General features: G+C 39.0%; 1 protein-coding gene across 11 annotated transcripts in view; it reads left to right on the forward strand.

Annotated features, from left to right (window-relative positions):
* The window catches only part of LOC106161833 (paired box protein Pax-5), a 51,819-nt gene that overhangs the window by 16,117 nt on the left and 23,146 nt on the right, over window positions 1-12,556 (forward strand). For 5 of the 11 annotated variants that reach the window (XM_013538868.2, XM_013538866.3, XM_013538879.2 and 2 more), the window contains 2 exons: window positions 7,632-7,797; window positions 10,953-11,150. In XM_013538868.2, the coding sequence (XP_013394322.1) occupies window positions 7,632-7,797; window positions 10,953-11,150 (364 nt within the window). Of the gene's footprint in view, window positions 1-3,385; window positions 4,529-7,631; window positions 7,798-7,849; window positions 8,016-10,952; window positions 11,151-12,556 lie in introns of those variants that run through there. The other 6 variants (XM_013538869.2, XM_087002985.1, XM_013538873.2 and 3 more) reach the window with 5 other exon arrangements.

The following is a 12,556-nucleotide window of genomic DNA, read 5'->3' on the forward strand; positions in this document are numbered from 1 at the left end:
TGTAAGGGCCAGCACGAGATAGTCCTTGTTCCCAGGAATATGATATAAGGGTCTCCGTAATATTGTGGAGTGTTTTATGACTGGTGTTGTACACAGGTTCACTGGTGTAGTTAACATGTGCTGACACATGTCTGGGTTGAGGAAAACATTACGCCCCATTACGTGACTCTGTGATAAAGCTTGTTGAGGAATTTCTCGCTGGTCTTTCTCTCAAATTTGCCCCAGGCTACGGTGTCTGTCGTGGGTACCTTTAATTTGATAGCTCAGACGTGGATTGCATGTAGGGGATTAATTCACTGTACCCGAGCCAAGTTGGAAAAGAAATCCACATTCCTTATGATAAAAGCAAAGAGCCCACGCACATTGTAAAATTCTATGACTAAAATATCGCACGACAATACCGAAATTATTTATCATCAATTCAAACATTCTAGCTGGAGATTTATGGGGTATTTTTTTCACCAATAAATTTACAAATTTTAAGGATAAAAACTGAAAGGCCAAATCATTAAAATGTCTTTCTCATAAAAAATACCAAGACTGTTTATTGTGTTATGTTTTGGTTACCAAGATTTTTGCGATTAAAATGATGAATATGTCACTTTTTATATTTATATTCAAACGTCTTTTGAAGAGTGTTTTTTTGTATGTTTTTTTTTGTCCCATGTTGATTAATGGGCAGGATTTTTTTGTCTACTTTAATTTATTTGTCACTTCTCGCAAGTAAGGGTTATTGTGACGAACTAATTAATTTTATCAAAAATTAAAATTAAGGGTTTGGAAACCACCGAGTTTAGGTTTGAAGCAGACGATAAACTGACAAATTATCTAACCAGTACCCCAAATGAACTGTGTTTTAATCCTGCAAAAAAATCTCATGTTCTTTTTTCATTGACTGGCATTTGCATACATTACAATAGTGTTCATTAAGGTCGCCCGTAAAACGCCTCTGGCTGCTGCTCTTCTCCAGCCAACAATGACTGCGACAAGGATCCAAGTTACAGTTTCAGAAAAAAGGAAGAACAGTGAAGTGCTGACGGAAATGGAGCGTTGCTCCTCTGCAACACGATATTTAATGGGAAAAAACGGAAGATAACACAAATACTGGGCAATTTTCAGAACTTGTTTATCACCGCTCTTGCTGCCTATTACTTTTCATAAGTCCCCATTGTTTTTCGGCGGATACGGCTTGATTAAAAATGTACTTAGATTTCGCGATTTTTGCACTTTGTCTCCTCCTCGCAAAAAAAATTAATAAAAACGCAAATTGCTGCTGATCCAAATACGGATTCGAACGCTTTGAAGGCTACCTATCTTTCAACAGTATCGTGTGCGGAATTCAAGTTCTTTTCTTTCGAGGAAATAAGTTAAACATTTTTCATCAAACCTAACCTGCGGGTTTAAAGTTATTTCATTTCGAAAACCTAATAGGCGACCCACTGAATGTCTGTCCTATAGTCATTTCTTTCTTTTTTTAACGACCTGTATATCCCTTTGATCTAGTTGTCAAGGTTTTTTGTGTCAGGTAGCAGGCTTGGCCATTTCTCGGTCATCACCCGGCGGGGAAGACACTCCATTATGGTTGACTTCCCGTCGTTTTACGGCCGGAGTGCGCTTAAGTGCTTCCCAGTCAGCATAGCCCAGGTCCCAACAATTAGCATTACAGCCCGCAATTACGTTCAACATTCCGTGACAGGACTGTCAAGTTATTTCCACGCTTATGATCTTGCTGTTTAATTACATTTAAAATTCCTATAAATTTTAACTTTAATACCTATGCGGTTTAAATGGAGCGTCCCGCGCTGGGGAGACATTTCTAAAGCTCTAACCATTGATAGTGCTCAAAAGTAAGGACTCCTGTAGTTTTATTGTCGGTACTTTAGAAATTGAAGAAATAACCTCACAGCTTTTATGTTGCTCTAGTATTTACCTTGGGTTTTTGGTTAGTTTTTTTTCTTGTATTTTTGACATGGAAATGTGAATGTCGGTGCACGTTGCAATTCCGCATCGCTGCTTCCATAGTTTTCGAATTAAGTGGGACTTTTCATACTGCCGCGTCTAATTCAATCTCAAACTGTCCAATTTCTATTGAACATCTTTTCCACCTAAAACCAATGTGATATATCTCAGTGTTACACTCACCGGGAACAAAGCTTTTCCATTTTGTTCTATTTTCTACAACGGCTGCTTTGTGTAGTGGACAGTCACCGTCTACCAGCCGAACTATAACATTTAGTTATTCAAGTTTATATATTAAAATAATCAAAATTCAAGAAACGAAACAAAAAAGTTTGAAATAGAAAAACGGTTCAAAAGCCTTGAATTTTATGGGTAAATATCAAAACGGTGATATTTTATCTTCATGTTATATGGATTCCCTAGGGGATAAAACCAACACATCAGAGGTCTCCAAAGACCGAAGACCTGTTTAACTTATTCAGCCGTACATATATTTTACTAATTAAAAAACGATAATGCGCAATAACATCCAAATAACGAAATCGTCCCCGTGAAGCACACGTGTGAAAAGTGGCGCCGCTTATCGATTTAGACCCTATTTTGTACTCCATGGGGACGCATCGCGCGAGAGGAACTTTTCATCATTTCGCTAAGGTGGCCATGGATTCCTGCGTTTGTGACGATTTTGATAATTTCGTGAGAAGTTTCAAAATGAAGAAATCCATTATTTTGGCAGAAGATTATTCAGTGGTGACAGAAAATCTAAACCACATACGTCACCGATTTCGTTTGTTTATTTTTAGACCAGTAGTTCGTATAGTTATCTGTTTGTTAATTTTTTCTGAGCAGATTAATTATTTCATAGGTATTTTTACAAACAACGGCTGTTCTTCATATGAATGAAAACTTTATATGCAATCTCACAGCTTTACAATTACTTAAAATTATTTTGTTGAAGATGGTTCCCACGGACAATCAAAACAGTATTTTATATTCAACACTATGCATGGATTACAATCAATATACTCGCCCGTTCAATCTTAGTGTGAATGAAATGAGCAAAGGATAAAAGGTACTTTATGAAATGAACCCTCATTGGAAAAGCAATCAGTCGAATTGGTAATAAATTAGTAATAAAAAATGTCGATATGGTGAGCGTAGACACAGATTTTACAGACAACAGTCCAATCAAGGAGAAGCAAATGCAATTGTTCAGCGCGCTAAATCCTTAATAAGCGTGTCATTGTTACAGAGTTGTACGAGCGAAATTGACATTGTATTAGAGAAATTGACAGTGTCGTCTGTCTATAGAGGCTTTATTAGATGGGATAGGCAAATGATTGAAAACGTCTTTGCTGAGAGTTTTACAATTATTTCCCTAATTTATCCTTCAATAGCACATCGCTTTTTCAATAGACAAGCGGAATGGTTAGTTCTTTATCCATCTCATTTCCCGCTGATCCCTGAATAGACTTTTGCACTGTATGTTTGAAAGAAAAAAGTAATTTCATTGATGTTAGGTCTTTTATCTAATCACCTCTTGCTCTGCACGAGAGCCATAACAGGGAATCCTAATGTTTCCTCATTCTGTAACGCCATTATCTCATAAAAATCTGGCGATAAAAACACTATTAGGGCCTTCGCTGTAACTGCATATCTACATCGGGTGTTCTTCACTGCCAAAGACACCACGACGCACTGAAACTCGTCAAGGAAACGGCTGTTTAAATAAAGATAAAGAGTAAATAAAAATTAATGATTACTGTAAAAATATAACCAGCACATAAGTAGATGTGCCCTGACGATTGGAAGGAAGGGTCGAGTAGTAAAGTTCGCAATGCTTGAAAATTAAGTGTCCTGGGAGACATACATCAAACGAGCACTGCACAAAAACAAACTTTCAGTCAAATTCACTCCGTTTCCTCTTATTTCTACGAATGGAAAATTATGAACTTCCCAACATTCTCCCCATTGTTTTTTTGCTGTTGCCCGGCTTGCGTTCACTGGTCGTCTGCTACTGGCCAAGCCGTGCAGACCGAGTGTCGTCTGATCATACAATACCAGGTCGAGGCTCCCCCTCAAAAAGTGAAGTGACACGTGACTTGTCATTTGGAACAATCCTCATTGAAAATAAAATGCAGGGAAGAGGAAGCACCAAAGCGGATGATGATATGATCGATGCGATATGATTGACTGGGCCAGTCTTAGGGGCATTAACTTTTACCCAGAAGCTTATATTATAGCAGTACGTCGATTACGGTATCTATGGTAGTTCTTTTTGAAGTTTCTCGGTTGTGGATGAGAACACCTGAGTAGCCTGCGCAGCGGTGTCTTTTTATCCGCGGGATCTCAAGTCGGGCGACATTAGTTAAGGTAGCAAGTGTGAAATTGTCGTCACTTGCGCTCAACTCTACGCACAGCCTCACCATTGAGCGACATTATCTCTCCTGTCAAGCAGGCTGGCCCGACACTTCAGGGCTGGCTGCTGAGGCCTACAGCATGGATCTAACAACTTCGTATCGATACCACTCTCATCACAACATGATGGACTTCTATCATTCATGTAAGAGTAAGTACCCTATCAGTCTCTTTATGCCATCATTGACTTAATCCGTTAGTTAGCACTCACCGGCGACAGCTCCGGCCTCACAAATTGGATTATCTCTGTCGGGTATGTGGTTTATCCTTTCACAATAATTCTCGACAACAATTCCTTGATCACTGAGGCCGGATTGGTAATTAGTAGCTAAACTAGTAGGTCTGTTGCTGTAGTCGTCGAAGTTGTTTCAGCTATTTAACTAGCCCGTGGTCAAAATAGTACAACAGATACGAAAACATAAGGTTTAAACAGAGAGAGAAAAATCTCCGTCTTCTCGGTTTCAGTGCTGTTGACTGACTATACGCTCAATGCCGGGGAATTTTTTTAAACAGCCATTGCTTGAGCAATTGTGCAACAAAAGTGTAATAGTGCGTTCAGCGTGTGCATTAAAAAGTGGTCATGTGCATCGGTGACTGCCAGCATGCGTGTTGCTTTAAGAACCCGAGTCAGATCGCTGCTCAGAGCCAACAGGGCTTTAAGGAACACATCAATGGCTCTGTGAGCAGGAATTAACTACCCATGGCATATTGTTTCGGTTCCAGTCATCTACCTCATATGCAGTTCGGCTTGATGCTAAACAAATTAGGTACGCTATATATATATATATATATATATATTCGCACGTGAACGACTGTGTGTGTTTGTGTGTGTTTGCCTGTGTGTAATGTGTCATAATCTCATTTTCTGGATTTATTTCGTCGTAGTTAGTGTTCCGATTGAAGAAAAACTTGTGGCGAAACGTAGTGGAACATTAGTTGTAGTATTGCGAATGTGTTAATGTATGTTCATGTAGTCGAAACCACACCGGCGGCGGCCATATTAGTGCTTTAACAGGGTTCACCAGCGTACTACGTGGTGATTGGAAGACGACGTCTTTCCTATGGGTGCACTGATCAACTTGGCATTGTTCAGATTTTCACAAGACTGGGACGAAATAGATACATCTGCGATAACGCTTCTATACCAAGTGTACGGAATGGGATGTTTCTTTTCCTCAGCTTTGTTCGTCTTTTGCACATCGTCTTAAGGCATCTTGTTCTCCATTAGCCGTCCCCTTTGAAATCCCGTGTTTCCAATCTCGTCCGTCCCCATCTCTGTAAACAACGCGTTCTGGGGGTATTGTTGGTGGTTGCTGCTCCGTGGAATATTATCACTGTCCTATTTAGAGCGAGATGAATACGCCAAGGGATTGGTGAATTACACACTTAAGGGTCGTCGGATTTGAGAGAAAACCACGTTTAGAATGTTTTATAACAGTGAAATGCGACGTTTCTTTGGGTCTGTCAGGAGTTTGAGTGCAAACATGTTGGTAGTAAACAATTTTGATACAAGAGTTAGGTTACGCTTTCTTTCATCTGCCGGGGTGATTGTTGTGCGCGTCTGTATGACAAGTGAGTTATCTGTGGTCGTTGAATCTGTCCCTCAATGGGGAAAACTAAGCGTTAAGAACAAGAAAATGCACAGTCGTTTGGTTGGTATATGTAGCATTAAACTTACCGATCCTATCAGGTAACAAACGCCGGGTTTTATTTCAAAAGAGTTGCCGTTTTCCTGTCTGTACCGTATTGTGGACGTTATTCTGTAAAACCTTGTACAACATAACACATTGTATACGCATGCATTACCATATGGAATGGCACAATAATATATATGATAATCTTTTGTGAAAGACGAGTTTAAAAATAATATTTCCTGTGATTTTTGTTTATAATTTATGTTCCTTGCTTTCGTCATGTAATAATTCTTTTATATTTAAGATCTAGATAATTTCAGTGCGGTCTTTAATATCGCCAGAAAAGACCTTCACGCACAATTTATATATATATGTATATAAAACAAAGAGTATTTATAATTTAAGAAAAATCAAAGGTTGTTATAATTTTACAAAGGTAAACAATCCCATAAAAAGCTTACACAGGTCAATTAAGCCAGCAAAATATCCCAAAAATGGTCTGGATGATAGGCAAGCTTAGAACTCTGTCTCCTACCAGTTTTGTATAACCATCACTCTCAATCAAATCTAAATTTATTTGCAAGATTTCTAAAACTCACAACTTATAATTGCTGTTAAGGCCGAACTTAATGTACATTTTGTAAGCAGTAATGCTATCAATGGTTACCTTTGACTACTTTTAAAATAAAAAATATGTCAATAACTCGCCACATGGAATACCTTAAAACCCAGGTTTTAGCTAGAGGACCTTTATGCCGTGTAAAAATCTAAAACGGTTATCATTCTTAAATTGCTTCATTTAAAATGATAAGATGTTAGGAATTAATTTTGCAGTAAAACGACCATATGTGTGAATAATCTGACCTAGGGGCTTGATGTGTGGGTTGCGCTCTAGTGAAGTGCACCCCTCCCTGTCATCCTCCAAAGGTGTCACCTTAAACGGGATATTGCTGCTAATAACTCCACTGTATAATACCAACACATATGATAGCAAATATGATTAGCAAGAGTCGGTATTCAGCCCAGGGCGACTGACTGTCACCAGGCCCCGGCGATGGACCAAACTCGTGGCGTGTGTCGTGTTTGGCGGGTTTAATTTCCCTGACGGGTGAATTGACAGATCACGTCAAGAGCAATCATAACTGCCCCTATTGTTCCAGTGCAAATGAAATTAAACATATCGAACTGAGATGCTAATTAATTTTCGAAGCTTTTGATATTCATGTTTTTAGTCAGTTTGCTCAATGGGAAAAATTCCACGTGTTGTCTGTATATTGTTCACTCTATAATCGGATTTTATGTACATATTTATATACAAACATATCTATATGAATAGCATTTATTGCAGAAAATTGTTGTATATTCAAGCATCCCCAAGTTTCAGCCATATTCTGTCATGTGGTATTTTTTATTTGTTACCACATTATGCTCTCTCAATTCAGGGGTAAAAAGAGGATCGCTTTCGTTTATATTTTATAATTCCTCCTTTGCTTTTTAGAACATAATCCAATATTAGCCACTCTTGCTATCGACTTATTTAATCATAATACGCCATATGCTACCGCTATAATTTGCAGGAGGGTTTCCCCCATTAATTTGGCTTTTTCTTTCCTTGTCTAGGCCACGGCAATCTGAACCAATTGGGAGGCGTTTTCATCAATGGTAGGCCCTTACCCGATGTAGTGCGCCAGCGTATTATAGAGCTGGCTCAGCAGGGAGTGAGGCCATGCGACGTCTCAAGACAACTACGTGTCTCACATGGCTGCGTCAGCAAAATTTTATCCAGGTAAATTTTTACAGTTTTCTTACGACTCTTTTAATTTTTCTATTCCTCTTAGGCCATGGTGGTGTCAACCAGCTCGGCGGAGTGTTCGTCAACGGTCGGCCTCTTCCGGACGCCGTTCGGCAACGGATAGTTGAACTGGCGCAGCAGGGAGTCAGGCCGTGTGACATTTCCAGACAGTTGCGCGTGTCACATGGCTGCGTAAGCAAAATATTGGGCAGGTAAATGGGAAATGGGAATTATTCCAGCTAATACGTTCTGCTTGTTTTAGAAAGTCAACATACCCTTTTTGTAATAAATGAGAGATGGGATTTTTTTTGTTTTGTTAGTTTTTTTGCAAATGGTTGAGGGGTATTTTTTAAAAAAAGATCTGACAATTCCACGACCCTCATAGAACTGTTCCTTCTTTAGAAATACCTATTTTCAAGCTTTCTAATTTTTATCTCTTTTTCCTTTTACCACAACGCCTGTAATTAATGTTAAGGGGGAGGGCTACCTTGTTTAAATCCAGTAAAATGTCTGTTCTGTTAAAAGAAACAGATACACTCTTGCAATCTGCAGCCGTAACCGAACACCGCTAAACGTCGGGCCTCAACAATACGGTCTTTTAATAACAACACGCAAAAAAGATTTTCTTTAGAAATGCCGGTTTTCAAATTCCGCATTACGAAGTAAAGTAGATACTTATTTTCAGCATTTTTGTATCAAAGTTAAAAGAGCAGGATCACATCAAAGCGACTCCCTATAGTGAGTGGAGACGACTGTGTTTTTTACCGAGGTAAAATAGTCGTGACCTCTACGATTAAACAGCACCTGTTCCAACGTTCGTTCTCTAAAATAATTTTTCTGACCGATGCCAGTTTCTTTTACCCTGAAATGAGTTAATCTTCAAAGCTGCTACTTTTTCCAACAGCAAAGTCTTGCATCTGAGGCACTTCTTATTGATTATATTGATCTAAAAGGCCTAAGCAACTGCACCGATATTTCAAAGTCGAATAAAAGACATGAAAACTGCGTTATTTTGTGCCTTTATACAGGAAAAAACTTCAATGGAAACGACGTTTCGTTGAGGTCAAAGTCAGGCATTCAGCAAATCATTCTGCTAGCTTTATATTACTTCCACTCCACATGACGAGGGCTGAGATATTAATGGTGCCGTGAAGTGTGGTGTTAGGAGTCTTTAAAGAGCTATTTTTTCTTTGTAAAATACGGATTTTACCAACCAAACTATTATACTTATTTGTGATATTTTCTCTGGGGCTTTCCTTCTAGATGATTCATCAAGTATACTGGTTTGTTTTCTCACAAACACAACAATTATACCAGTAAATTATTTTGTTTTCTTCCCCCTCTCCAAGTCCTTTTAAACATTTTTAAATATCTGCATTTTTCACTGCTTGTCAGCCTACCGAATTTAAGTGAAAATTATTACCGCTGGAATTGGACTGATTGTTGAGGATTGTCGTGAAGCTTGCTCCCTATGGCCTGAAGGTGACGAGGAACCCCCTTCCGGCGACAGATCGGAGAGAAAATAAATGACCTGCTACAGCCAATACTTGCACAGATCAAATAACAAGACAAACATTTCGCCGTGTTGAACTTTATTGTTTTACATTTAATTCGCCCCCTTGTGGTTTGTGGTCTATTAGTTATTCTGGAGAAAAAGGAAAAAAGAGTGATGGATTGAGAAATAACGCACATTCTTAAATGATTTTAAAGAAATAAAATTAACTCAATGAAACGAATAGAGAGATAAATATTAAGGAATAGAGAAAACCTTTTGAAAATGAACATTTGATCCAAAGGCGAAATCATTTTATAGAACAAAAATCATCACAAATAACTAACGTAGCCGACCAAAGGTTTCTTTAGTGTGGAAAATAGAGACAAAATGTAAGCACTATAACAGGCGAGGGAAATTTATGTCCCTGTCACAGAAATCGAGATTGTCAACGAATATTAAAACGCTGAACATTTCTTAGTTGCATCTTATTAATTTAATTCGGTTGTTAACACCTGGGTATCGCACTGACCATCGTCCGACCCATGCATCACAACGCCATGGACGACCCCGTATCCAGATTTGGTCAGAAGAGCTACGTAACCCAGCGTCCGATAGCTGTTTGATTTATGTCTAATTTATGACATTTTCCTCGTGTCAATCTCGACCCTTCGCGCCTCGCATCACAGGAATCCCACAAGTGATAAACAATCACGCATTAATTGTTTATTTATCTGTGTTATTACTCCAAACAACAATACGGCGTCACGGACACCTTGGCCGGCAGGTCGCAGGTCTCCGTTAGAGTGCCAATTAATCAAACTGATTAGACCAACCGTACCGACTCATGGAGATCAGGGAGAGATACCCGGCACGGTCGCGTTACGGGGTTCGATAGTATCGGGTCCACTCAGGCGCCGGGTCAATCCTTATAGAATAAGATTTTGGTTGTTTGGGAAATAACGAAGAAGGAAATAACGAGAATCGAAATAAATAATACTGGTCGTAAGAGCACATTTTAAAGATAATAAAATAACTGTGTAGCTTACCTTCTTTTAAACCATAATGAAAACCCCGTCTTCTGTGGCACGCCTACTCCTAGAAATAATTTCTTAGAAATAACCACAATTAGCTTCATGAAGTTGTTCTTTATTACGCATTTATAGACTTTCATATTACCCATGACATATTCCCATTTCGACTCGGATTATTAAGCAAGCGTGTTTTATTTTCTCCCTTTCATCAATTGTAATAGGGATATTGTAATGAAGGCAACTCATCAGATGTGAGGGCACGTAGCAATCCTGATTCCAAAGGAGAGAACTGTATGGTCGTCATAGCAACGCTACATTCTTTCTTTCATTTTATACACGCTTTCTAGTCGGAAGCGTAATCAGACACTGTGATTTTTTACCTCGTTTCGCTGATCAGATTTTTTAATAAAACGCTGTAATTTGTCAATTGGTTGTGAGCTGAGATATAATAACAACAGCACTCGGCCAAGTAAGCCGTTTGTCAGTCAGAATTTGTTGAACACTGAAGTACGGAGGATTTTTGACCGAAATTCTAATTCTTGCTCCGATATTCTCATATAAGCTCGATGTTTTGTATGATTGTATACAACTGTCATATTTTCAACATCGGATTTTGATTTCAGATACTATGAAACGGGTTCCATCAAGCCAGGGGTCATCGGCGGTTCCAAGCCGAAAGTTGCCACCCCCAAGGTTGTCGATGCCATTACGAAATACAAGCAAGAAAACCCGACGATGTTTGCTTGGGAGATCCGGGACAGACTTCTAGCGGAGGGGGTGTGTTCGCAGGACAACATCCCCAGTGTCAGCTCCATTAACAGGTAACGTCAGTTAGAGACCATTTCAGATAGCAAGAAAGTAATTATAAACAGTTCACGTCGTTAGGGCACCAATAAAAGATCCATAAAGTTGAGAAAAGGGGAGATTTAACTCGATGCGTTCTTCTATATGACACTTTCATACATTATGAAATAGAAATACGTATCTAAGTCACGTTTTTGACACCTACGTCGTATAATTACCGCTAAATTGTCGTCAAATACCTTAGTCGAAACGTCACCAGTCTGCATTTGACAGGGTAGAATTAGAGGGCGTGAGAGGGAACGCCCTTTATGCTTGTATTTACACAATCCCAAACGAACCCGCTTGATATTATACAAAATGGCATCTTAATATGTGATGCCGAAATACGCTTGAGGCTAACTTTGTTTTGTTCCTTGAAAAACAAGATCGAAGGGCACTTGTTCATCTGTCAACCCGGCTTTGAATTATTGTTTGAAAGTATTCTCAGAGCGTAATGTTATCTTCGACTGTTGCGTGCAACTTGCTATACGTCTTTGGAATCAATAGGCATATGCCTTTTTTTCTGTTTAGGTCTTTTTAATGATATGAGTTGTAATAAATCGCACCTGCAGACTTCAAATCAAAATTGTGTCCCGGTCGCACTCTTTGGCTTAATAAGTAGAGAATTTGCGCAAGTCCCGTTGCTCGTGCGTTGAAATGTGGAAAAACAATACACCTCATAATTGTTGAAACTATTTCGGCTTTATTTGACACCTAAGAGGTCAGCACACGTGCAAGAAGAATTTTTTCAGCAAGTTAAAAAGAAACTGTTATTAAGAATTCGTGTCTGTTTAGGTTATAAGTTGTCAAAGTGAATAGTTGTGGCAAATGTCTTGTGTACGAAAATTGGAAAGTAGGACGGGTTTTTATTCGATTTAAATAGCGGGACACACAAACAAAGTTTTATTAAGATCGGCAGGCGACGGTATTTTTCCAACATGGTAGCCTACTTCTGCGTTTATGTTATTATTCAATCAAAATATGATTGGCAATATTTTGCCCCGACAGCGAACGTCAAGGGCAATGAAGTGACATGGTGTGAAAGAAAACAACGTCGCTCATCACAAGAGCAGTAATAAAATCAGAAAAAGACAAAACTGATGTCTCTTTTAGCTGGCAGATTTTAATTACACGGTGTTCAAACAGAAACAATGTGGAGATGCAGAGGGATTTTTAAAGGCTCATCTTTCAAAGACTGATGAATTTTTAGCCTGGGTTGCCGTCACATGGCAGTTGATAGGTCTGTAGTGGAGCGGAAGAACTGCAGCAGCTCGAGTAATGCGCCCCCTTCGCACACCTGCCGGCTTAAACACGAGTAATCCTAGCACTGTAAAAACCACAATTTCCAGAGTCGATGAACAGAACAAACACAACCGACTCAAAA

Source organism: Lingula anatina, chromosome 2 (genome assembly GCF_051362555.1).
Source record: "Lingula anatina isolate TDL-2025a chromosome 2, LinAna3.0, whole genome shotgun sequence".
Classification (NCBI taxonomy): domain Eukaryota; kingdom Metazoa; phylum Brachiopoda; class Lingulata; order Lingulida; family Lingulidae; genus Lingula; species Lingula anatina.